The sequence below is a fragment of the Chiroxiphia lanceolata genome, chromosome 8 (genome assembly GCF_009829145.1).
Source record: "Chiroxiphia lanceolata isolate bChiLan1 chromosome 8, bChiLan1.pri, whole genome shotgun sequence".
Lineage (NCBI taxonomy): Eukaryota > Metazoa > Chordata > Aves > Passeriformes > Pipridae > Chiroxiphia > Chiroxiphia lanceolata.
Window position 1 is genome coordinate 14,462,001 of NC_045644.1, and position 25,376 is coordinate 14,487,376.

The 25,376-nt window shown below is 60.8% G+C and overlaps 2 protein-coding genes across 7 annotated transcripts in view; one reads left to right on the forward strand and one right to left on the reverse strand.

Annotated features, from left to right (window-relative positions):
• LDB1 (LIM domain binding 1) overlaps window positions 1-5,457 on the reverse strand; it is a 28,766-nt gene extending 23,309 nt beyond the window's left edge. The window contains exon 1 of one of the 3 annotated variants that reach the window (XM_032695694.1): window positions 2,374-2,452. In XM_032695694.1, coding sequence (XP_032551585.1) covers window positions 2,374-2,398 — 25 coding nt within the window. In that variant the 5' untranslated portion in view covers window positions 2,399-2,452. Of the gene's footprint in view, window positions 1-2,373; window positions 2,607-5,314 lie in introns of those variants that run through there. The other 2 variants (XM_032695696.1, XM_032695695.1) reach the window with 2 other exon arrangements.
• On the forward strand, window positions 3,048-19,470 carry PPRC1 (PPARG related coactivator 1). Of its 4 annotated transcripts, none has more exons than XM_032695690.1 (14): window positions 3,048-3,062; window positions 9,925-10,065; window positions 10,207-10,362; window positions 10,795-10,905; window positions 11,281-14,023; window positions 14,440-14,493; window positions 14,883-14,943; window positions 15,297-15,382; window positions 15,548-16,346; window positions 17,806-17,979; window positions 18,152-18,215; window positions 18,420-18,541; window positions 18,698-18,849; window positions 19,131-19,470. In XM_032695690.1, the coding sequence occupies exons 2-14, from the start codon at window positions 10,006-10,008 to the stop codon at window positions 19,232-19,234; spliced, it is 4,686 nt and encodes a 1,561-aa protein (XP_032551581.1). In that variant the 5' UTR covers window positions 3,048-3,062; window positions 9,925-10,005; the 3' UTR covers window positions 19,235-19,470. The 4 variants fall into 4 exon arrangements, with proteins under 4 accessions (XP_032551581.1, XP_032551582.1, XP_032551579.1 ...); XM_032695691.1 differs by lacking the exon at window positions 3,048-3,062 and adding an exon at window positions 3,293-3,750; XM_032695688.1 differs by lacking the exon at window positions 3,048-3,062 and having other exon boundaries at window positions 8,253-10,065.
• The last annotated feature ends 5,906 nt before the right edge of the window (window positions 19,471-25,376 follow it).

The following is a 25,376-nucleotide window of genomic DNA, read 5'->3' on the forward strand; positions in this document are numbered from 1 at the left end:
ACCCCCAGGGATGGCAAGGAATACGCAGCCTCCCTGAGAAGGCACAACTTCGAAGGGGGGCAGCCAACCCCCCCGCAGCAGCAGTTCCCAAGCAGGAAACTCCTCCAAGTTAATGCAGCCCTGAAGAGCAGCCTGGGCAGAGCGGCTCATTAAATGTTTCTGGCTGGCGGGAGGCCAGCGGCAGAGCTTGTTTTTTCTATATTCCGATAAACAGTCCGGGGAGGGGAAGGGGGAGGGGGCGCAGGCTCTGGATGTGCCACCCAGCCCCGGCGGGGGAGCGGGGCGAAAGGCGGGGGGCACACGCACGTTGCACGCACCCGCGTGTCCTCCCCACTGCGGGGGAGTGGGCAGCAGCAGCAGCAGCGTGGGGGGGACCACAGCACAGGAAGCCATCCACAGGGATGCTCCCAGGTGCGGGGTGACCCCATGGCCCCCCATCACCGCACTGAGGGAAGACCCCCCCTCTTTGCGCCCACCAACATGGCGATGACATTCCCGGTGGCACGGGGCCAGTTCCTGGGGGACGTGACAGGGCCCCACTGTCAGCTGTGGCTTGGCCTTCACCCCGCCGAGGCAGGACCCCTGCCAAGGCTGGGGGTGTCAAGAGGGGTGTTGTGCCCCCGGTGCGGGGTGCTTGCGGGGCGGGTGCTGTGGCTGCTCGGCCTGGCTCGCAGGGAGGTTCACGTGACTTTCTGCTTGAGGAAGCAGCGCTCTGGCAGCTTCCAGTGGGAGATGGAGGAGGAGGAGGATGGGGGAAGGGGCCGCCTGCCTTCATGGAAACACGGCGGCAAGGCGCAGGCAGTGCAGGGGCGGGGGGCTGCCACGCAGGGGCACCCCCTTCCCCAGCCCCGGGATCCAACCACAAACCCCTCAGCAGAGGTGGCCCCAGGGGATGCATGGGGACCATGTGCTGTCACAGTGTCCCACTGCCCACGGCAGACCCCCAGCATGGGGGTCCTGACCTGGCAGGAGGCTCTCTCGGGACCACAGGGATGCTGTCACAGAAGCTGGGCTGAGGAGCATCCCCACTGTCCCCCTGCAGGGACCCCAAGTGCCAGATGCCTAGGGAAATGGCAGAGCCCCTTTCCCAGGGCCCCCCGGACTTGGCTCCCCCTGTCCACCGCCCAGCGCCAAGGGGACCTGGTGTGGGAGAAGGCTCCGGCAGCCCCTTGGAACCCCTGCCCTGCCTTGTTCCTGGCACAATGACATCCTGCATGCAGCAGCAGGCGATGCAGCTGGGCCAGCTGCCCCAAACCTGCCCCTGAGCCCAGGCGTCCAGACGAGCATCCCTGTGGGAGCACCCTGCTGGGTGCTGAGACCTCACCAACTCATCACATCTCCCATGTACTCCAGCAGCCTCACCAGCCCACAGGGGCCAGGATAGGGAAGAAGCCCCTCAGCAGGCACCCCACAATGGCCATGGTGGCAGGGCATGCAGCACCCTTTCCACCAGCACCATGGTCAAGCTCCTCCAGGGATACTGTGCACATGGGGAGCTGGGGCACCCCACAGAGCTCCAGCCACAGGGGCTGCTTCGAGGTCACCCCTCACAGTGCCATCTGCATGCCTACCCAACACCCCTGCAGCACCCTGCCTGTGGGGTCCCAGCCCCAGGGCTGGTACCAGCACCCATGTGCTCTTGGGTCCCAGACCTCTTGGTCCAACACACCTCAGCATCCATACACAGCACTCATGCCATGGGGTCCCAGCCTCACAACTAGACCCCAGTGTCCATGCCCTGGGGACTCCAGCCTACAGCTAGACTGTAACAGCCCATACGATGGGGAATCCATTCCCATGGCCGGACCCAATGGCCACACCATAGTGCTGGGACTCCAGTGCCCATACTTTGTTGACTCCCATAGCTGGTCCCCACTACCAGTGCCGTGGAGACCCCAGCCCCATGGCCAAAGCTCAGCACCCACATGGAAGTGTTCCCTGACTCACAGTCATCTCCCAGCAGCCATGCCCCAGAGACCCTAGCCCCACTGCCAGGTCCCAGAATCAGTGCCATGCAAACTCCTGCCCCACAGCCAGATCCCAGCCCCAGTGCCATGGAGATCCCAGCCCCACAGCGAGATTCCAGCTGCAATACCATGGGAACCCCAGCACCAATGCCACGGGGACCGCAGCCCCACAGCCAGATCCCAGCACCAATGCCATGGAGACCCCAGTCCCACAGCAGGACACCAGCATCAATGCAGTGAGGACCGCAGCCCCATAACCGGACCCCAGCTCCTATTCTTTGTGGAGCCAGACCCCAACACCGACACCATAGCGGCCCCCACCCCACAAGTGGCCCCAGACCCCCATCCAGCCCCAGTGCCGCAGGGACTCCAGCCCCAGGGACAGCCCCCGCGCCGCGCCACTCACCAGGGCATGCACAGCCCACTGACATCTTCACATGCCTGGCCCGACCGGGGGTCGCTGCGCGCTGCCCGGGCCGCGGGGGTCTCGCATGGGCGGCGCGCCGCGGGCTCCGGCGCGGCGGGCGGCGGGCAGCGCCGCGGCCAGCGGCGGGCGGGCGGGCGCGCCGCGAACCGGCGGAGCAGCAGCAGCGGCGGCGTCAGGAGCGGCGGGGGCGGCCGGGGCGCTCGGGGCGGGGGCCGCGGCGGCGGAGCGGGAGCGGTGGCGGTGGCGGGGGCGGCTGCGCCGGCGGCGGGCGGGCGGGCGGGGGCGCCTCTGCGCGTGCGCGGGGCGTCCCGTTCTCCCCCCCGCTTCCCCCCACCCCCCGCAAGCGCGTGCGTGCTGCGTGCGTGCGCGCCCCCCCCCGCGGGCTCGCCGCCGCTGCCCGCGCGCGTGCGCCCCCCCCCCCCCCCCCCAAGCCACCGTGAGGGGCCGGTGGGGTTGGGAGCGGTGTGTGAGGGGATCACTGGTGGGGGAGAGAAGGAAGGGGCAAAGGGGTAAGGGCCCCCCTCTCAGCTCTGAGGGCGCTGCCCATGGGGTTTGCAGCGTCGGAGCGGGGAGCGCTGCCCCCAGACCCCCATGGGTGAGTGAGGGTCCTCAAGGCTGGGGGGAGCGGCGCGGAGCTGAGGCGGCCGTCCTGCCCCCCTCGCCCTTGGGTGAGCGCAGAGGGGGTGCTCATGGGGATTTCCAGCCGGGGGACGAGAGGACACCACGGGTGTTCTGCATGGAACAGCCTGCATGGGGCCGGTGCTTTTTGGTACCTCGTGAGTCTCCCAGCCCGGGGCACCGGGAGGAGACAGCCCCGAGGCAGCTGTGGGTGGGAGGGAAGGGGCCAGGCAGGGCCAGGGGGCAGGAAGGAAGAGGGTTCGTAGCAGTGCTTGGCACGTGCAGGACATGGTGGCTGGCATTTTCTGCACCTTATGCAGGGGTGGCAGGAGCTGCCAGGCAGGAGGCCTGGAGCTGCTCGGGTCTGTGCTGCACTCTGTGCCGGGCAGGGACATGATGGCATCCCTAGAGAGGCCTGGGGCTGGAGAGACACGAGGGCAGAAGGAGCGGAGTGCCTTCCGGACAAGGTCTCCCTGGGTACAGCCACCCCAAGAGGATCCCAACAGGGATCCTGCTGCAGCCCCACGTGGTTCTTGCAGAACCCTGCACGATGCCTGTGGGGACAGAGCCTGGCGTGGCCCCAGTCAGGGCAGGTGCTGTGCCTCTGCTGCCTACAAAGATGCAGCCCCAGCCACATGGTGGGAGCAGCGGCCCTGGCTGACCAAACTGCCCGGTGGAGCCTGAGCCCCCTCTCCTCCTCCCCGAAGAGCCAATACCAGCCCATCTACTCTTGCCTGGGTGGGACTCACATTTCTGTTTGCTGAGTGTCCTTCAAGCATCACGAGGGTTTGAGTTCTCTTTTGCAAGCTGTGCCCATTAGCTCCAAGCAAGCTGCCCACCCTGGGTGCTGCACAGGCTGAGCCTGGGTGGCCCCAGGCAGCATCAAGCTGTGCCTGGCCAGGGAGTGGTGACAACACAGGGAGGGGAGGGAGGGGAGCCAGGGTTGTAGTATGCGCATTTTCCTTTCTGCCTGTTGTTTGTTTTCCCTTATAAACCAGCAGGAATGCCTGGTGTTGGCCTGTGCTGGAAAAGCATCTGGGCCGAGGGTTGTGCCGGGTAAGGGAGGTACCTGCACATGGGACTCCCTCTGATCACACCCCAGGGACCCCATGTGTAGGGAATATGGTCCCATGGGCAGGCTAGGCTAGGCTAGGCTTGCTCTGTGAGAAAGTGGCCTTGTTGTGCCACAGAGTCCTGCCACACACAGGGACAGAGGGATTAGGCAGGTCACTGCACGCCCTGGATGTGCCCCAGGGATCAGACAGGGAGGGAGAGGAGGTGCAGAGCAGGAGGAGGAAAGCTGTGGGGCTCCAAAGGGGAACATTGTTCCACATCCCTCTTGGCAGGTCCCTGGGTGCTTGGTCATGGATGGTCTCTCCTCAGGCCAGTGGAGACAGACATAGGCATTTCCAAAGTGAGTTGGTCCTTGCTTTAGATGTGTTGTGCTCAGGGAGCAGCAGTGTCCTCCAGAGGGGCAGCCCCTCCTGGGCCACAGTAAGCCTAGAGCGCTTGCCCAGGCTCCCCTGATTCCTCCACAGTGCCGGGGGCAAGTGCTGGCCTGAGGAGCCTGTTATAACTATCTCAGTCCCCTGTGCTCCAGGGGTGCACTCATGTCCCCGCTGTGCCCTGTGTTCTCCAGAGCTCACACATGGACCCCAGCCCTGGAGGAGGACATGGCTGCCTGGCTGCTGCATTTTGGCCAGAGAAGAGTGCCAGTGAGAGGCTTGAAGGTGCTATGGGCTTGTTGGAGGAGGAGGTGGGCAGCTCTCCTGGATGAAAGCAGGGAGGAGCAGCCTCTGCGAGGCAAGAGTTGAGGTGGGACAAGGTGAAGGTCCCTTGTGGCACAGGTGGAAGGAAGTAGAGCAGCAGGATGAGGCTCTGTGTGTCAGACATAGGCCAGCTTAATGACCAGGCACACAAGGCTGAACAAAGGAGCTCTATCCTGTGGATCCCCAAGGGAATCTGGCCTCGGCAGGTCTGTGCCCCAGGAACTGACACAGAGGCCAGGACAATTAGCTCCTGCCAGGCAAACCCTGCACCGCAGAGCTCCTGCCACATGTCCGTGCTGCACTTGTGCTACTGTAAGCACATCCCTCAGCTCCGCGAGATGATCCTGCCGTCTGGGAGCCAGAGAAAAAGCCACAGGAGGTGACATTCCCAAAGGGACTCTGGGCTTACTGAACAGAGGGTACCGAACAGAGGCAGGCCAAGCGCTGTGCACACTGTCCTCCCCTGCCCCTCCTGGGGAGCCGGGCTGGACCGCAGCTGTGTCCAGTGTGCCGAGTTTGATTCCCTCCCATACCTCACGTCCTCTAGGCGATTTTCTCTGTGCCACCTCTGCACAGCAGCACAAGCCCAGGCAGTGACTTAGTATCCGGCCCTGCTCCACAGCCGTGCTAGGAGGCTGCAGGTCAGCTCACGGTGCCCATCCCGCCTTTCACTCCCGATAGTTCTTTTTCATTCCCCCGTGCCCGCCACGCGTGCGTGTCACCCCCAGCAGTCCCGCGCGAGGCTGGGCTCAGCGGAGCACCGTTGGTGCTGCCGCACAGGCACCTCCGGCAAGGGGCAGGCTCACAGCCGTGGGACGAGCGGCGGACGGGAGCAGCGCTGTCGCTGGTTCCCGGCAGCCCCCCGGGATTAGCGGGGACCTGCGCGCCGGCCGTGCCCACGTGTGTTGCGGCGCCGCGGGAAAACGCGCGCCCGCCCCGCCCCCAGGGGGCGCCTCCCGCCAGTGACACCCGCCCCGCCCACCGCGCGCCGCGTGGCGGGGCCAACCCTCCTGTCCCCCGCCCGCCACAGAGATGGCGGCGAAGCCCGAGGCCCTGCCCGCGCTCAAGATGGCCGCCCGCCCCACCGCGGTCCGGCGCCCCCTCAGGCCCGCGTCCGCCGCTAAGCGCGCGGCCGGCGGCGAAAGGGTGCGCTCCCGGCGTGCCGCGCGCGGGGCGGGGCGACGCGGAGGCCGCCGGGAGCTGTAGTGAGGGGCGGGCGGTGGTCACGTGCCGCGCCCGGCAGTGGCCGCGCTGGGAGCGGAGGCGCCAAGATGGCGGCGCGGCGGGGCGGAGCGGCGCCCGCAGCCAGCGGGGCCAGGGCCGGCGGCGCTGCCGCCGCGGCCGCTCCGCGCGGTCTGGCGGGCGGCGGAGCCCTGCGCGAGCCGCCTCTCCGCGCTGGCAGCCCCCTGCAGGTGAGCGGCGGCCGCGCGCGCCGGGCCGCGCCGTGACACGTGGAGGCCGGGGCGGCTCCCGCGGCGGCGGCACCACGTGTGCCGGGAGCGGGCCCGGCGCGCTGGCGGCGGGCGGGGGGTCAGCGCGGGCCGGGGGCACCTCCGCTGCACCCGGAGTGGGGCGCCCCTTTTGTGGGCCGAGGAGTGGGGCGTCCGGGGCTCTTCCACCGGGTGGGGCGGTGGCGGCGCCTGGAGACCCCGGGGAGGGGGGGCAGCACCGGGACCCGACGGGGCGGGGGGGCCCGGTGCCCGCCGCGGGAGGTGACGCCTCGGCCTCGAGGAGTGTGAACCGGGGGGACGCCGGGCCAGCCGTCCCCCCGCGGTCCCCCCATCCCGGCGCCGCCCTGTGTCACCTGCAGCTGCGGGGAGTGGGGAGGGGGCGGTTTGGGACACCGATACCTGCTGGTTTCGGTGGAGGAGCCGAGGGTGCAAGACGTGGCGGGCTCCGGGGAGGGGAAGGTTCACCGAGCCGCACCAGGGAGTTATCCCCGGGAAGCGGTGCTTTATCCCGGGGTAAGTGGCTCTGGCGCCGGGGCAGGTCTGGGGCGCGGCGCTGTCGCCACCACCGCTGTCAGTGGCCTCGGTGGGACCTGGCGGCGCCGGACTGGGCGCTGGGTGCCGGTGCGCTGCTGTGTGGACAGGGATGCAGCATCCCTGGACGGGACCTGGGGGTGCCTGCGTTGTGCATTTGTTGGGATTTCAGGGAGCCCCGCGCCTCTGCCCCCCTCCAGGGTGCTCCTGTGTGGCCGGGGAACTGTGGGGGAGACACCCCCCCATCCCGACCCCGCACAGCGGCATGCCGAGCCCGTCTTGCTCCTCCCCGACGCGGGCAAAGTGGTCGGCGTGTGGGGAAGGGAGGTGTGTTCCCGCTTGATGCTTCCTGAAAGAAGCTGAGGAATCCAGGGAGCAACCTCTGGCTGTGCCGCGCCGGCCGGGCGGAGCCCCCCGAGTTCTCGGGCTCCCCCCGCGCCCTTGCCGGCAGCTCGGGCCCGGTGAGAGCAGTGCTGGCAGCCGGCCCGGGGCATGGCCGCCCTGTGCTCGGGGCGTAGCCATCGCACGCCGGGCACACGTGTCACCAGCAGGAGCCTTGGTTGTCTCTCCCGGGGACCAGAACAGCGGGCGCAGTGTCCCCTGCACAGGGTGGATGCCGCAGGAGCTGGTGGCCGTGCTCAGGGCTCAGGCCATGTCCATTGCAAGCTGTTGGCTGAAATCCCAGCGCCCCACGTGTCTAAAAGCTGCTCTGGGGTTGTGGGTATCTCCCTTCTCCCTGGCAGTGCTGGCTGCTTGGGCAGAGTGTGGTCAGAGCTGAAGCCCGTCCTTGAACGTTCCTGTGACCCTCTTCCCTGCTGTAAAGCAAACAGAGGGAGCATGAGGGATGCCTCTCCTCAGTTAGGGGTCACAGAGATGTCTGGCAGGGAGGAGAGTGAGCAAGGGCACAGGAGCAGGCTGGGCTGGTTCGTACCCCCGCCCTGACGCACAAGTGATGCTCAAGCAACAAGAGCTGCAGGAGGTGCCTGGCCCCAGGTGGATCAAAGGGAGTCCTGGGGGAACACAGCCTGGCTCGCTGGTGACTCACGGCTGTGGGACTCCTTCTTGCAAAGCGCTGAGTCAAGGAAGTCGAAGAAGGCTTGGGAGATTTCCCTCCCCTCCCAGGCTGTGGGCAGGAGCTGCGGGAAGAGGCCATTTGAATGGGAGGATTTTGCTTCCCTCCCTCCAAATGTCCAGTGCTGGTCATGGCTGGAAACCTCTTATTAGACGCTACCTCTGGGGAGAGCCAGCCCTGTGGCCAGATGGGTAGGGCCATGCAACCTGGGGGTGTCCCCAAGACCCCCTTGCAGTCAGCAGGCAGGGGTCAGTTGGCCCCCGTGTCCCTGGGCTGCTGGGGCTCCATCCTACTGGCTCCTCTGGTGGCCCGGGTGCCTCTGCCTGCCGGTCACCGCTGACTCAGGGCTGCCGGTCACCGCTGACTCAGGGCTGCACGCTGCACGCCGGCGCCGGCGCTTGAGCTGGGTGTGCTTGAGCTGGGTGTGCGAGCCTGGATGTACTTCCCTGCTCCTCCCAGTATCTGCGTAAGGATTGGCCAGGAATCACAGCCAGGCTGCGCCTAGAGGGCTGCCAGTGGGCTCTGCGCCGGGCTCTGACCGGCAGCCAGCACTGGCTGAGGGAGGGGACTGGAGATGCTGAGCGGCAAAACTGCTCTGTAGCCTGATCTACACAGTGGGGTGGTGTCCTGGTGTTACTGGTGGACTCTGCTTCCAGGCAGAGGGTCCTGGGGCAGGCTGGCCCAGGCTGCCAAACTGGCTGCAGAGCCCCAAACCACTGCAGGCTCCTGGTCTTTAAGGCTGCCCTGTCACAGGCTGGGAACATCTGGGATGGGTGTCTGCGGGGCATTGCTGTGGATTTTTGGGCTTTGATTCCCACCCTGTTCCTGGGATGCCTGTGTTCTGGGGTCACACGGGGCTCCTGGCTGTGCTGCAGCCAGAGGTGCCTGCTCTGTCTGATTGGAACAAGTCTCTGAAGAGCCCCATGAACCAGGGGTTTGGGCATTTTAGTGCTGCCGTATTCTAGGAAACACCTATTTAGTGAAATGCTTGCTCTCCCTCTATTGCACTTTCCTGTTTGCTAGGCAGGTCCTATACAGGGACAGGGTACATTTTGTCCTGTGTGGGGTCAGGCTCATGTGAGCAGCAGTACCTGCGTAAAACGTGGAGTGAGCTGCATCAGATGAGCATCCCCCAAGGTCTGACTGGATTCTCCCAGTGCTGCTCCAAGGGGAGGAAGACAGCTTGCTGCCTGATCCCAGCCAGCTTTGGGAGGGAGGTGCTGGTGACATCCTATGCTGCTGCTCTGCTCTGTATGTCCAGCAGCTCTGCTCAGCCAGGGGCTGCAGCTTCTGCCCTCACCTGGCATCTGGCTTTTCATGCCTTTTCCTGGCCTTCCTGCAGCACTGGACTGTATGGCACCATGAAGTGTAGTGCAGAGACCTTTCTGAAGTTACTTAGCATTACCCAAACATCCCTGGAGGTGGCTGAGGAACAAGAAAGGATGTGGGGCGGGGAATTTGAAGGAAGAAGAGTAACAAAGCTGGTTTGGTCCTGAATTGCAAGCACAGAGCATGTCCTCTGGTAGCCTGCAGCAGAGGTGTTGGGGTAGGGCACCAGCAGTGGCAGCTGGCTACATCCCTGTTGCTGACTCCTGCAATTTGTTATGAATTTCGTAATGGTTTTGGGCTTATCTGAAGCGCCAAGAGCCAGAGCTGGGGGAGCGCGTGACAGTCCATGGGATGGCGGGAGCCTGCCTGTCCCCTCCCTGTCCCACATGAGCAGTGTGTGGTGTTGAGCAGAGGCTGCAGTTTTATCAGTTCATCTTTTCCAGTCACGCAGCTGCGGAGTGAATCAGGCAGAAATTTTTGGTTGGAGGCATCCTGGTAACCGGACAGGTCTTGGGCTGAAAGTGGCACACCACGTTGTACAGTGGGGTGGATACTCCCAAAAGCAAGAGGGAATAATCCCTGTGCCAGCTTCTGACCTGCAGCCATGTCCCACCTGCCTCCTCTGCGTGTTTGGGGCTGGGGGTGCTCAGCCGCGGTTTGCAGCACAGGCTATCAGGAGCCCGTGTGTGCTGTGGAGGAGATCAGCACCGATAGTGGGGCTGTGCAAAGTGTTTACCTGGCTCCCCATGCTCCTCAACAGTGCTTTTCCCTCGAGGATGACTTGAACTTAACGTCGTTGGATGCAGAAACCATCTTGGAGGCTGAAGAGATCCTCGGGACAATGCAGAACTATCTTGACTCCTCTGTGATCTCCATCATTGAGGATCTCTCTCTGTGCGAGGTGGGAGCTCACACACGGGTGCGGGATGTGGTGGCCGGGATGGCTCTGGCTGTGACGTGGGTGGGAGTGGCAGCAATGTCCCCCAGGGCCAGGTCTTGTGGCTGTGCCCCATCACCTTCTGAGACTGCCCCTGCTCTTTAGCAGAGCAAGGTCTGCCTGGATGTGCAGAACGAGCTGTCCTTGCTGACTGCCATCACGGAGATCCTGGACAGCACAGATGATGAGACCCTGTCCCCCTTTGACACCATCATGGATGCAGAGCTGCTGACCTCGCCTCGTGAGCGGGAGAATCCCTCGGTGAGTTGCAGGGCAGAGCCAGCCTGACCCCAGAACCTGTGGGAAGATGCTCAGGCAGGGCTCTGCTAGGTCCTGGCATGAGGGTGTCCTGAGGTGGTAGGACCCTTGTCCCCAGTAACCTGGGATGCTTCCTCTGACTAGTAACGTGAGAGAAGGGCTGAACCAGGCCTGGACACCCCCAGGACTCCGGTGTACTCCTGGGAGGCCATGCCTTCACTTTGAGTCTTGGTGTAGAGCCAGAGATGTGCCAGAGGCTTTGGGGGAGCAGCACATCCCCAACCGGAGCTGCACATGCTGAGGGTGAAACAGGGCTGAGTTTGCTTCCAGGCTCTGTGGGGTGAAGTGCGTGGTCACTGTGGGGCTGCGGGTGGCCTGTCCCTTCCAGCAGCGTAAACCTGACATTGTCTCATCATCTGTCCATCTCCTCTCCAGTTTCAGAAGTTTCTCACCTTGTCCCGTCCGTTGCTGGAATGTGAGAGCCCTGCCCTGGAGCAGCCCAAGGCTCTCAGGCCTCTCAGCAGCAGTGTCTCTGTGATTGGGAAGGTGAGCACCTGAGCAGGGGAATCTGAAGGAGCAGTGTTGGGATGGTGCTGGGATAACTGCCCCTGCTGCTGCCCCCAGCCCCAGCCTTCCCACCTGGCACAGGCATTCTTTCCCAGAAGCAATGCTTTTGCAAGGCACCAGTGGCAGTAGGAGCAGGGTCTGCCCCAGGTGGTGGGTGCCGGGGACTGGGGATGCTCCCATAGGGGTGGCAGGTTTCCAGCTCTGTTGTGTCGTACTGGGAGGGTCAAATGCGTCCCAGCTTTTTGTCTGCCCAGGGGTTTGCTGTAGAGTTCCAGCAGACCCAGAGTTGTCTGTGCCTGGGAGAGCTCTGGTGAAAGCCCAGGAGCTGATGCTTGCTGTGGTCCCCCTTCCCAGACTGATGCAGACCTGGCCTGGGACTGTGCTGCTCACGGCCTCGAGGACCCAGTGCTGCCAAAGAAGCAAGTCTGCAGCACCCCGAGACTGGAGAGGAAGGTGGGCTGGCACCGGGCCCGAGAGCAGCCCCTGCCACAGCGCAGTGATGGGGAGGAAGAAGAGGAGGAAGCTGCCTTGGGTGTGGAGCTAGGCAGCAGCATGAAGACTGTGGATTTCTGTGTGAGCGAGGCTGGGGCAGCAGTGGAGGAGCACGAAGACCCCTGCATCATCAACACAGGTGATGTGTCTCTGAGTGAGCTGGTGAAGTCCATGCACCCGTACTGCCTGCCCACCTTCACTGTGTGCCTGGACCCCGAGACTGAGCCCGTGGCCAAGGAGCTTCTGAGCAGTCCGGTCTTGCTGGAAATTGTGCCTGGCGAGGGAGAGAGTGTGGAGATCCCTGTGGTCCTGCAGCCCTTGGCTCCTAGCTCCCTCGATCTGGAGCTCCAGCTCCTGGGAGCAGAGGAGGGTACCAGGGCATCAATCCCAGAGGATAGAGAGGAGCTGCCAGGAGCTCCAACCCAGGAAACTGGGGTGGAGGAGAAGAAGGAGGAAAAACTGCCTGGGAAGGAGCCCTCTTGCACTACCCCGGAGGGCACCTCCCCACCAGAGGCAGCAGCACCTGGAGCCTGGAGTCCCAACAGCAGCTCCTGGCACAGCACGGAAGCCACAGTGGGTGGGAAACGCGAGTGCTCTGAGAAGGGACGGGGCCGTGAGAGAGCAAGGAAGAGTCGGAAAAAGAAAGCAGAGCCGGACCAAAGCAAGCAGGCCAGGCCTGGCAGGGACTGTGTGGCCCACCGGCTTCGCTCTGCTGGCTCTGGGCAGCCCCCGGGCCAACTGGCCACCAGCCGTCAGCGGGCAGCATGTCCTTCCGTCCAGGTCTCAGACTTCCTGGCACAGCAGCTGGAACGAGCCCGGAAGGAGGGGCAGATGGAGCTGAATGCTGAGCGGGCACCACAACCCCGGGGCAGGCCCCAGAGCACATCAGGGGCCTTCCTGCCCAAGAAAGTGCAGCAGGATCTGCAGAAGGTGCCATCACCAGAAATGGTGAGCGTGGCCCCAGAGAAGAACAAGACTGTGGTGCCTCTGGAGAAGACCACACCAAGCGTGGAGGGGCAGCCAGCAGCTGCATGTCCCAACCCGACAGACCAGGCTGAGGGCCAGGGAGATTCACAGACATCTGCTGGACAGAGCAGTGGGGTCTCGGAGGCTGCCTCTCAGCTCCTGGAGCAAGGTGTGCAGTTGGAGCCCCCCCAGAGCCTGCCAGCAGCAGAGCCGAGTGAGGGCCTGCCCAAGGAAGCCAAACCCAAGGCACTGAGCCTGCGGGAATACCGCATCCGCATGCTGCACCGCCAGTCCAGCCTGGGCGGCAGCCAGGAAGACAAGAAGCAAGTGGCCAGCAAGTGGCCCAGCGTCCCCGAGCCTCCAGCGGAGCTGGCAGAGATCCCCTGCCTGGTGTCACCCAAGCGTTCTGCCACCGATGCAGACAGTGCTCAGAAAGGCCTGGAGAAACCCACCAGCCCCACTGCTGGCCCTTCTGCTGGCAAAGCTCCCACTGCTCTGGCTTCAGCTACGGCACCTGCCACGGCTCCACCACCCCCATCAACACCAATGCCTTTTGCTGCACCAAACGTGCCCCCAGCTGCTGGGATGGCCCCTGCTGGGATGCCGCCAGCCTCTGCCGGTGCTTACACCCTTTACCCACCAGTGCCTTCCTGGCCCTGTTTCAGCCCCCAGCCCATGGGCTGCCATGGTTTGCCCCCACCTCCTGTCGCCAACTCCTCCAGTGCTTTTCACATGGTGACTGGCCTCCCGCCTCCACCCATGGCCTGGCCCCCACCGGCTGTGCCACCCCCACCTCCTTTTGGCCCTGGTGGACCCTATGCCCCAGTGGGGTGGGCACCGCCATCCTACTGGCCAGGAATCCCCATGCCACCTCCGGTGCCTGCCCTGGCATACAGGGACCCCAGAACAGCAGCGCAGGCTGCTACTGCCTTCCCAGCTGGCAGCCACCCCAGCACAGCCCTCCTGCAAGGGCAGCTTCCTGCTGCCCCTGTACTCAGCTGCCCGGAGCCACCGGCCTTCCCTGCCCAGCCACCTGGCCTGGCCAGCGAGGTGGGGGCTGCAGGTGGCCCAACCAGGCCAGCGACCAGCAGGGTACCGGACTGCAAGAGGCAGGCACGGCTGGCAGGGGAGAGCTCTCTCCCCAAGGCCCCTCCGGCTCCTGCCTCAGCCCAGCCTCTGCCAGCCCCCTTGGTTGCCGCTGCCCAGCCCAGCAGGGTCCCTCCTGCAGCACCAGCCCCCCAGGCTGCCCCTACTCAGCCTCCAGAAGAGCTTCAGGCTGTAACCCCCACCCAGCTCCCAAAGGCCCCCCCAGCTGACATCCACTGCCCTGTGGAGGTGTCCCCTGCCGCTGGCCCTGTTGGGGAGTCCCCTGGCACCTGCCCCACGGAGAAGGCTGTAGGGCTGGGCAAGGGGACAGAGGAGAGAGCTCTGCTGGAGCCTAAGGCAGCTACTGGGCAGGAGCTGCCTGGCCAAACATCCACCTCCCAGGCTGTGGCACCACCACCGAAAGCATGTCGAGAGAGCAGCCTGCCCAACAAGGTGCCCGCTGTGCGGCCATGGAGGCACCAGCCGCTCCTCAGCCCGGCACAGCCCAGTGACAGCAGCAAGGACATTGTGCAAGCCTTCATCAGCGAGATCGGTGAGTGGGAGGGTTGTGGGGCCATGGGTTGAGTGTCACCAGCCAGTGAGGCTGCAGTGCTGCTGGCAGCCCGCGCAGCAGAACCAATTCCTTCCACTTCTGGTGGTGAGGGTGGCAAAGCTATGCCCATGGACTTGCAGTCTCTTCCCAGTGCTCTGCTAGGATGTTGCCTCCAGTGGATGGTCTGGGCTGGCTGTGCCCAAACTGGTCCCTCCTGGGTTTGCAGAACTGCATGCTCCTGTCCTTGCTGCAGGAGGCACAGAGCTGCTGCAGGCTCTGCCACTGCTTCTCCTCCCAAGCGCTTGCCCCATCATCCAGGGAGGCTGCTGCTGGGGGAGGATGGGGTTGGGATGCACCCCTGTGGTGCCAGGAGGATTTTGGCTGACCTGACTTGCTGCCCTTTCTCCCTGGCCCAGGGATTGAAGCCACCGACCTGTCCAGCCTGCTGGAGCAGTTTGAGAAGTCTGAAGGTGCGGATGCAGCGTACCGTCCCTTGTGGGCCTCCCTCTATGCCGTGCTGGCCTTTCTGGGCTGCCCATGCTCCCTGTGGTGGGGTGGGAGTGGAGGGGCTGCGATGCTGCTGCCTGTGGGCTCGTATTACTCTGGCCAGGTGCCTTGTCCTGGGACTGTCTCTGCCTCCATCTCTTTCTTGGCCTGTGAAAGTGGCCAGGGGTCCCCACAGTGACCAAGGGGGTGGTGAAGAGTCTGTGAATGAAAGGAGATGTGCAGCTCCTCTCTGCAGGGAGCTGGGTTTGGGATTCTGTGAAACTCTTCCCTATCTATGCCTGGGATATTCTGTGTGTCCCCTGCCCTCCAGTCCTGGCCTCTTAGCATCCTCACCTACCTGCTCTCTTTTTAGCCAAGAAGGAGGAGACTCCTGTGCAGCCCCCCGAGGACAGGAGGCCAACAGGGAGCTCCGGGTGAGTACCAAGACGTGGGCAGCTGGTGCCCCAGTGTGGAGCCTGGCAGAGTGCTGAGTCTTGCCTTTGGTGGGGACATGGGCAGCTCTAAGTCCTGTCAGGGTGTGAACTGTGCTGTGCGTACCAGCCCAGGAGGGGATGAGCTCGTCGCTGGACTGGGGCCAGAGCTGGCACTGAGTGGGAGAAGCAATGATGAGCATGACCAGGCTGTGCAAATTCTGTCCTTGCAGCTCTCTTGGATCCTCTGTCCTGCTGGACTGGCCATTGGTGCAGCTTGAATGGGTGCCCCAGGTGTGGGGACTGGGGCTGGGCTTTGCCTGCCGCATTTGACAAAGCTCCTTTCCCTTTCTCAGGCCTGAGATCCAGCAGGATGGACAGACTCAGCAGGACAGGAAGCCCCCGGATGGCTTGCATGCCTCTGAGCTGGCCAATGTGGCAGGTAATGAATACCTGGGATAAAGCAGGGGAGCCCATGGTGTCTTGGCAGAGCTGTTGTGGGGCTCGGAGGCAGCCTGGGGAGTGAGGGAGGCCTGGCCATGAGGGAGCCCAGCTGGGCAGGTTGCATCAAGGGGCTGCTCTTGAAAGCCTTCTGCTACTCTCACAGGCCTCACTCCCCCAGCGACGCCCCCCCATCAGCTCTGGAAGCCTTTACCTGCTGTCTCGCTGCTGGCCAAGGCCAAGTCGCCTGGGTCCACATCCCAGGAAGGGTCCCAGAAGACAGCCAAGCCGATGAAAGCCAAGCCACTGCCCCCAAACAAGATCCAGGGGAACAGTGTGGTGCTGGCCCCCACTGGCACAGCCCCCAACCACGTGTGCTCGGGAGACCATGACTACTGCATCCCAGCTGTGGCACGGCCGGAGAGCAACAGTATCACTGGCACACAGCCCCCTGCCAAGGGCGGCTCCCGCTGGAATGTCAAACGCCACCGGGACATAACTATCAAACCCATCTCTTCCTTAACCAAACGGACGCTGGACCAACCTGAGCCCACCCCGCCAGCCCCCCCCACCACTGTGAGGCCCATCCAGGAGCCGGTGGGGACAGCCTGCCTAGCCCCCCTGGATTATCGGACTACCATCCCCAACAAGGCCACCACCAGGTGCAGCAGTCCCCCCACCTCAGTGCTCCTGTCTCCAGCTGCATCCCCGTGCCGGGACCAGGAGGTGCGGACTCGCAGTGCCCAGCCCAGCCATGCTGCTGCCAAGAGGTCCCTACGCTGCTACCGGAGACCCCAGGACTCACCCAGCCCCTCTGCCGACAGCTGGAGGGCTGGCCGGAGCCGTGCCAGCCGCTCCTTCAGCTCCAGTTCAGATGGAGCTAGTGAGTCCTCGTCTTCATCTTCATCCTCATCCTCCCGATCCCGGTCACGGTCGTTCTCCCCACCCCCCAAGCGGTGGCGAAGGTAAGCTGTGCATTGTTTGTCGCTTCTCTTGGGGCAGTTGTTTGGTGGCTGGTCTTTTGCAGGTGCCCAGGCACCTCTTTATGGTCCTACTTGATGCCTGTGACCTTTTTGTCATTGTGGCCCTTATGAAGGGGTGCCTGGCTCACAGAGACTGGGAGCTGCTGTGACACCCTGCCTGTGGGTGTCTGGCTGAACCCCATATCTGGGCAGGTGCGCCTGCAAAGCTGCCACTGAGCCAGGATTCCTTATTCCTCCTGGAACATGGGTTCTTGGCTGCATCTTGGCTCTTGGATGCTTTTTCTGGGGTATTACTGCAGGTGTTTGTGTTTCTGCTATGAGGCTGCTGCAGTCCTAGGTGTAAAAATGAGAGGAGCTGCAGCAGAGCTCTCCAGGGAGCTGCTGGAGGCAAGCAGGGGAAAACCCGTCTGGCTTGGCTGCCTCAGGGGCTCCCTGCACTCCTTATGGAGGTGGTTATGTAGGGAAACGGGACAGCTTGGTCTCTGTGGGATGCATTTGTTTTGGAGTCCTTGTGCATCTGAGTGAAGCATAGCCTGTCCCAGCTGGGCTGGGAAGCACTGGAGCTGGCAAAGGGATTCTCTTGTCCTTTCCTGGGTGTTCAGCCAGTTCTGAAGACATCTCTGGGCGTGAGGGGCCTGTCCAACTAAGACCCCTCCACTGATGACCAGTAAACGTAGAGGCTGGAGCTGGAAAAGACGAGTATATAGTACCATGTCCCAGGGCTGTGCAGCTTGGGGACTGTCAAGTGACATATCTGGCTTGTCTTTCCAGCAAATGCAGCTGGCCTAGTGCTGAGAAATGTCCCCATGGACTGTGCCATCCTGACTTGCTGTGCTCCAGGAGAACATGTGGCAGTACCAGGCAGCATGCCTCGCCAGGCCTGGGTTTGCCTATGGCAGGGGCCACCACTGGGCAGCATGGCTGGAGATGGACTGTGCTCCTGACTGGAGGCAGCACAGCTTGATCCCAGAGAGGTTTTGGTCCTGCCGCCCTTAAGCTCTACCTGACCCTGCCAGGGAAGCTCTTGCAGTCTCCATTCACCCAGCTGTTGCATGTGACACGGATGTGATGGCTCCATTGTCATCCTGTGCATGGTGTAGGGCTCAGCACAGCAGTCCCAACCCCTCCTGGGCCATCCTGGTTGCAATCCTGTGCTTCACAGTTCCCATGGGACTGTTTCTTGCTCTTCAGAGGCTGTGCCTGCTGTGAGCCTGCTCCCTTCTCTCTGCGGTGTTGGAAGCCAAGTGGAGCAACATCTCTGTAGTGTTGTTACTGCTCTGGCTATCTTGGGCAGAGGTTTCCACAGTCCAGTTCATCCTGGGGATGGGTCCTGTCCGAATGGGGTGCTGGATACCATGGGGAGGATGGAGGTGTTTTTCATCTCTGGAGCCTCGTGGTGCTGGCCATGGGGAGAGCTCAGCTGTGTCTCTCCTTCCCCCAGATACCGCTCAAGATGTTCCCGCAGCTCCTCCTCTCGCTCCAGCTGTGGGTCATGTGGCAGGTCCCGTGACAGGTCCTCATCCTCATCATCAACATCCTCCTACTCGTCCAGGTCCATATCCCACAGCCAGTCCCGCTCCCCCTCACCCCGCAGGAGGAGTAACAGACGGAGAAGGTGAGCGTGGCCACCCTGCAGGGCTGTGAGTTCTTCCCAACCCCTCTCCCAGCCTCCTGTGTTCTGGGCAGGAATGGACCCATTCCTTCAGTATCTCCCTTGTGTTTGGGATCACTCTCTTCTGACACCCCTGTGACCCCAAAGCTCATGTGTTTGGTTTCTGCCCTGCCAGATACAGTTGCGATGCACAGGACCACTACCAAAGGCAGAGGATCCTCCAGAAGGAACGTGCAATAGTGAGTGCTGGAGGGCTGGGAAAATGGGGTTAAAGATTTGGGGGTCCACGCTCTCTGTCACTTTAGAAAGCCACGGTGGCGCAGCATTCAGGCAGCATTGCTGGGAGGCCCTGCCTGGCCAGGGCATGGTGTGGTGGGTGGCTATGCAGGGAGGGTGCTCTCTGGGAGAGGTCCTGCTCATGGATGGGGCATCCCTGCCCGCAGGAGGAGCGTCGAGTTGTGTTTATTGGCAAGATCCCCAGCAGGATGACACGGTCAGAGCTGCAGCACCGCTTCTCTGTGTTTGGGGACATCGAGGAGTGCACCCTGCACTTCCGGTCTGAGGGGTAAGAGCTATGGGGATGTGGGTCAGCCCCTTCCCAGGGATGGCTCCTCTTGGCCCTTTTCCCATTACTCAAGGGGGCAGTGCAGACCAAGGGGGGACAAATGTGTTTGTAACTGTGTTGCTGCTGATTTCCATCCTCCTTCTTCTCCGGTGTCAGGGATAACTATGGCTTTGTCACCTATCGCTATGCCGAGGAAGCCTTTGCTGCCATCGAGAGTGGGCACAAGCTGCGGCGCCCAGATGAGCAGCCCTTTGACCTGTGCTTTGGCGGCCGCCGGCAGTTCTGCAGGAGGAACTATGCCGACTTGGGTGAGTCGTGCAGCCTCCACGTTGAAGGATTGGCTCCTCCTTCCCCGAGTTATAGGGGGTCCCCATCCTTGGTGTCATTCAGATTTGGCAGCAGGGCCATATGCAGGCCTGTACTGAAGGGAAGTTGAATGGGGGGTCCCTATCTCTCCAGCGCTGTGATGGAGGCCGGCCCAACTCTGGGTCTAGACGCTGTCACGTGAAGCAAGATGAGAAGAAGTTTGCTGTGGGGATGGGCAGAATTGTGTCAGTGGCTCAAGGCAGCCTCTCTCCATCTCTTCCAGATTCAAACCGGGAGGATTTTGACCCGGCTCCCGTCAAGAGCAAGTTTGATTCCCTGGACTTCGACACGCTGCTGCGGCAGGCACAGCGCAGCCTGCGGAGGTAGCGGCAGGCAAGGTGGAGCACCTGCCCCTGCTTTTATACTCAAATACAAAAAGGCAAAAAAAGTGGAGAGAGAGAGAGAGATATGGGGTTTTTAAAAAAAATAAAAAGGAAAAAAAGAAATTTGTTTTATAACCAATATTTAAGGAGGATGGGTCGCTGGCCTTCGATTGGAGGGGCCCAGGCGAGTGGCAGTCCTGGGCTTGCCCCAGACGTATAATAAATGTGGATGCCCAAACAGCAGCACCGCTTTGTCTCCTCCTTTGTGTGGGCCATTCCCAGGCATGGACTCAGGCTATGACCCCTCAGGACCCCGAGGACTCTGCTGTAGTCTGGCCCCAGGAGGCATAGAACAGGTCGGGGTCTGGGCACAGGAGTGGGGTGTCTGTGGAGAGTGGGGCAGGACGGCGGTCACCGAGCCTGCGACTGTCCCTGTGACAGCCTGCAATGGCCTGGCACGGGGTGAGCGTCTCTCCGAGGACCCCTCCGACCGTCTCTTGGGCTCTGTTGGCTGGAGCCCTTGGCGCCCCGTGCCCTCCCAGGCGTCTCGGGTCCACCTGCACCTCCCGCCATGGCCACGGGGGGGCAGTGCGAGATCCTCCACCGCCGCTCCCTGGCGTGGGCCGGGAACAGCGGCTGGAGCCCTTGGCCGGAGCTCGGGCAGGGCTCTGCTCTCTCCGAGGGCAGTGCGCCCCCTGCCATGTCTGCCTGTGCCTTTCGAGCCCGCTCCTTGGCTTTGCTCCAGCTTGCCAGGAGAGGGATGTCTGACATCTCATCTCTGGGTTTCCCCTGAGGGAGAGATGTTGGTGTGACTGCAGAGAGGTTACGGACATCTGCAATGGGATGGTGCTTGGCAGAAAGGAATGGACAGTGATAGGGATGGATGGCTGATATCTGTCCAGGCTCTCCCAGTGCACTGCAGCTCATGGAGGGAGAAGGGTGATTGAAGGCAGCCCCCAAAGGCATGTGCTTGGGCCTACTGCCAAGCATCTTCCCTGCAGCTTGCCCAGAGCCAGCAGTACCAAGGCCCTGCATCCTGCTCTTGTGCTGGCAATTAGGGAAAAGCCCCGCCTTGGGCTGCTCCTGGGTTGGTATAAGCCCGGGATCCCCTGCAGGTGGGGCTGAGCTGGCAGTGCTAACTGGGAGCCCTGAGATGGCACTGTGGCTTCAGGACTGGGTCAGGCTTGGTCAGGGTGCAGTGGTGCCCATTTGGGCCCCCTCCCACACACCTGGGGTAGGGGAGCTTGCAGCTGCCCAGCTGGGCTCTGCAGAGCTGGGAGTACGTGGAGGGAAGGGATGGGCAGGTGATGGACCCTGCACCAGGGTTCCTCACAGTGCCTGGGGTGGGAGGGGGCTATGCCCACTCCTCTAGTGGGAGAGCAGGGAAGGGAAAGGGGGCAATTAAACCCAGGGTGGGGTGTCCAGTGGTGTGATGCAGAATGGGGGGTTCAGCCAAGCTGATGCTACCACTTGGATCATGCTCAGGGCTCTGAGGCCCCTGGGGTTGTGCCTGGGGTGTGCTGCAGCAATCTTATGGTCTGGGATTAGCACAGGGGTCGGTGCACATCTGTGTCCTTGCTGCTTACCTGGATGGAGGAAGGTGCTCCTGCCTGCACATTGGGTGACTCATGCTCCTCCATAGCTCAGCCCAGGGAGGCCTCTGCAGTACCCAGGGATGTGGGGTGCAGTGAGGCTGCCTCCAGGTGACCCTGAGCGAGCTCCCACCCTCTCCTCTCCTGCTTGGCCCTGGACTTTGTACAAGGGAGGGTCCAAGGAGGCAGCTGCAGGCAAAGGTATGAGCAGGATGATGGGGAGGTGGGCAGGGGGCTGTTAATGAATAATGCAGCTCTTCCCAGGGACATGAGCTTGGCAGGAGGGGGTGACAGCCAGGGCCTGGTGGGGACACACTTGCATGTGTCCCCCTTTCTGGGAGTTCATGCAAAGCCCTGTCGCTGCAGCACACCTGCAGCTCCTCTCCTGCCCAGAGCAGGTGGGCTGGTGCTGACCAGCATCTTCCTGGTCTCAGAGCTGCCACAGCAGTGCTGAGGCATGTGGATCCAAGCAAGCATTACAGGGAGAAGCCTGTAATGCAAAAACACCCTCAAGCTGTAGGCTGATTCTAGCCCGAGGAAGGGCTTGTTTGTACAACAGCTTTAGGGGCTCTGAAAGTTTCTTTACAGCCTTTCCTCAAGCCTGTGGTGTAGCTGTGGAGGCAGGTAGGAGCACCACAGCAAAGGCAGAGTTGGGCACAGGATGTATCTGCTTTCAGAGCACCCCCTTGACCCCTCAGGATGTGCTACCCCATGGACCTGAGGTGTGTGCACTCAGGCAGCCCCGTGAGCAGGCCATCACCCCAAATATGTGTGCCGCTGGCTGTGGTATGAACAAGGCTGTGTCCTTGCATTCCTGGGGCTGGGCTGCACATGGTCCCTTCTCTTTGCTCATAAGAGTGAGGAAAGGCAGGGGGTGTGAAAGCGTTTGTGTTGCCAAAAGAATTAACACCCTGCTGTTGTGCCCTATAAATCTTCCAGTGTTAGAGGCTGGCTTTATCCCTCTGTGTTACAGTTTAATGGTTTCCGTTAGCAATAACCTGGCCGTATGTTCTGGGTTATTGATTTAAGGTCTGTTGTGGAGGGTGTGAGAGTTGCAGAAAGGTGTTTTCCTGCTACCCAGCCAGCAGCAAAGGCACTGTTGCAAAGAGGAGGCAGGAGTGCAGGAAGTGGTGCACAGCCAGCTCTCTGGAAGCATGGGTGCTGGCGGGAGCTGTCTGGAGAGTACTGGGGACAATGGCAAGGTGCAGCACTTGGAACACATCTCTCGGTTGCCCCAGCAGCCAGCAGGCATGGCTGCAGTTGTTGGGGTGACCGTAGCTGCCATGGTAGACCCCCTGAGTTCTAAGAGAGATGGGACATGCCTGCCTTTGGCACTTGTTGGAGTTGCTGCCTGCACAGGTGGCCCCTGGCTCGATGGCAGGCAGCTCCATGTGCCTCCTGGTGCCAGGCGGAGCACCCCGCTGCACTGCAGACAGCCCAGTTTGGTAGTTTGGACCTGGAGGCCCCAAGGCACAGCCATGTCTCAGCTCTCCTCTGTGCACACTGAGAGGTAAGTCCTGCTGGTGGCCGCACCGCTGGCCCAGAATAGTCCCACTCACCTCGCTAATGCCCTTTGGAAGAGACTGTGGTGCAGCTCAAGCACAGCCTTTGCCCAGCTGGTAGCAGCAGTACCCGTGGGGGTTTCCTAGGCCAGAGGCAAGCCAGAGATGAGGAGCAGAGCTGGGATTTCATAGGAACCCCAGCTCCTGGGAGGAGTCTCTTGAAAACAAATCCACTTCATCCAAGGCACATGGTGTGTGTAGGACAGCCAACCTTCTACAAGCAGCAGCATTCTTTGTTGCCCACATGCGAGGCTCTGCCCAGAGCTGCAGCAGCCTGTGGCCAGAGACTACACAGAGGGCGTTTTCTGAGAGGTCACTAAGAAGAGCTGGGATTTTCACTCTGCTTCTCTTCAACGCACTCTCAGCCTTTCCCCTTCAGTTCCTGCTGCAGACTCCAATCTCCTGCAGTTGTCCCTCCCTGCCATCTACACTTTTCTGCTGGAACAAAATTCTAACAGATTGATGCCGATTTCACACCTTCCTTCTTCCTTTCCCTTTTCATTCCCTATTGCATTAGTATGTCCTGAATGCGATGTCCAAGCTAGAAAGCAGCTAAAAGGGCATCCAGATTGGTCTTTCATAGTAGGTAAAACCTGGAAGATGAGAGGCCTGTGTTCTGTGCATAAGCTGGTTTGGACCCCATGTGCAAGAGGCAGTGGGGCAGGAGTGTCTGGCAGCAGCACTCCTTGTACATCTCTGCCTGGGGCTGAAGGCTGCATGGCCCTTGTCCCCATTGTTTTGCAGAACTCAACATTTCCCCGGCAACAGCAGAGTCCCTTATCCTAAGGAAAGGTTATTCTGGGACCTTGGAGTTGGATGCTGTCAGGTGCGAAGCACCCACATTGCCATGAGGTGGGTGTGCTTTTCCACACTTAGGGTGTTCACCCTTAAGATGTTCAGCATACTCATCCTGAAAGCTGACAGGGACCCCTGTGGGGAGAGGTGCCAGGCAAGAACCTGGCTCTGCAATGGTCCTCGCTCTTGGCACCCATTCCCTTCCTTGGAGCCAGCAGTCCTTGAGATTCAGGTTGACTCAGCGCACCCGAGAGCTCAGAGCTCCTGACCCAAAGCAGAGGCTGCTGCTGTGGCATGTCTGTGCCTCCCCAGTCTGGATTCTCTCACAGGGGTACCCAGCTTCAGGGTGCCTGCTGAGAGTGACCATGGCAGTTTGGTGCTGGGATTGCTGAGAAGCTGGGCTCAGAGGAGCCCGCAGAGCCGGGAGAGGTGCTCATCCCCCTACAGCATACAGCACCTTCAGGTTTGGAGCTCCCTCACTCCCACCACACCTTCTCTGCTCTCTTACACACCCTTCATCCCAAATCCCCACCTGCCTGAAAGCAAGCCTACAGGCCAGACAGTGGTTGTGTGTCCTTTAAATCTGTGCTTGTACAGCTGAGAGTGTGTGTTAATGCCTACGTTCCCTCTCACAGCTGCTGTTGCTGTTACCACGTGTGCTTGTGTTCACACTGGGGCAGTCCTCCAGGGTCACCCTGTAGTCCAGGGTCCTCCAGCTGTGAGTAAACGTGCAATGAAGGTCCTGCTGGTGCCTCTAGACTGGACACTTGCTTCACTCACCCCAAAACCAGGTGCTGCAAATGCTTCCAGACTTCTCTCAGCAAAAAAAGCTGCAGCTGTAAGAAGGCACTGGAAGCAAGCAAGGAGATTAAGGGACCATCAGTCTTCAGCCTGGCGACAGCACAGAATTTATGAAAAAAAATTATGTAGGATCTAGAAAATAGATGTGCACTTGGAGAAATAAAAACTCAAAACAAAAGAAAACAAAAAGGCCCCAACCAAATCCACACAAAAAATGCAACCACAATTTTTCTGTCAATCCAGGAAAATTCCATCCTGACCCTAATCTGGCAATAGCATTAAGCCTAATGTGTGAGCAGACCTCTGGGACTGTAATGCTGGGAGCACCAATGCATCAGGCCCAGAGCTTGTGTTTAGTGCTCCAGAAGAAGGAAAATCTCAGTACCTTTAGAAGCAAGTTAAGAAGAAAATTGGTTATTCTTCATGATCACAGTGACCAGCAGAAACGTGAAAGCCTAAAGTGAAGCAGCACCTGTTCCAAAGAACCTTACCATTGCTGACTCCTTTGCCAGACATGAGCTGTGTCCCAGGCTGAACTGTCCATTTCCAGGTCACCTTCACTTAGAAAATAATGAAGGGAGTTTTATCAAACTCTATGTTAAATTGATCCAGGTTCTTCTGCCTCATTACCATTTTTGGAAGGCTGCTCCAGAACATCAATCCTAGCAGGGGTATAAACTCTCAAATTCACCATCTAAGCTTAATATATTTTTTTTTCATTATTGTACATCTTACATATTTTCTTAACATTTTTAATTTTCTTGTAGTGGTTTTTCAGAAATACATTTGTCCCCTCTCAGCCTCTGTCTGTCCAGAACAAGCCAAACTCTTTTAGCAGATTCTTAATCAGCTTGTGCTTGTTCGTCTCAGTATCCAAATAGTTTTTCTCTGTGCAGTGGAAATTTATCCTTCCTGGATGCAGAGCTGCAAGGATATTCTGGAGGAAGTCTTACAGGGCCTTGCGCAATGGCAATAATGTTTCTGTCTCTGCTAAAAATAACTTGTCTGATGCATCCTAGGATCTTGCCATTCCTTTTTCACAGAAGCATCACGCTGCTGCTTCATATTGATCCTTCAGTGCTGTAAGGTCTTTTTATTCCTTCGGAGCCTACAATTCATCAGTTTATAGCAAATGTCCTTGCTGCTGGGCCCCAAGTATTTAATTTGCCCTTTCTGCCATTAAATTTCACCCTACTTCTCTCATCTCTTGACAAGGTCAAGGTCCCCTTCTTCCTCTATGAGGAACTACTACTCTCAGCACTTGCAATCACTCTAAACCCTGTGCTGCCTCTGCATTTTGGAAGCTTGCACTTGGCTCCTCTGAAATTACCAATGGATATACTAGCTCGAGTTTATTCTCAGGATATGTGGTTAATATCTGTACCACAGCCTGGTC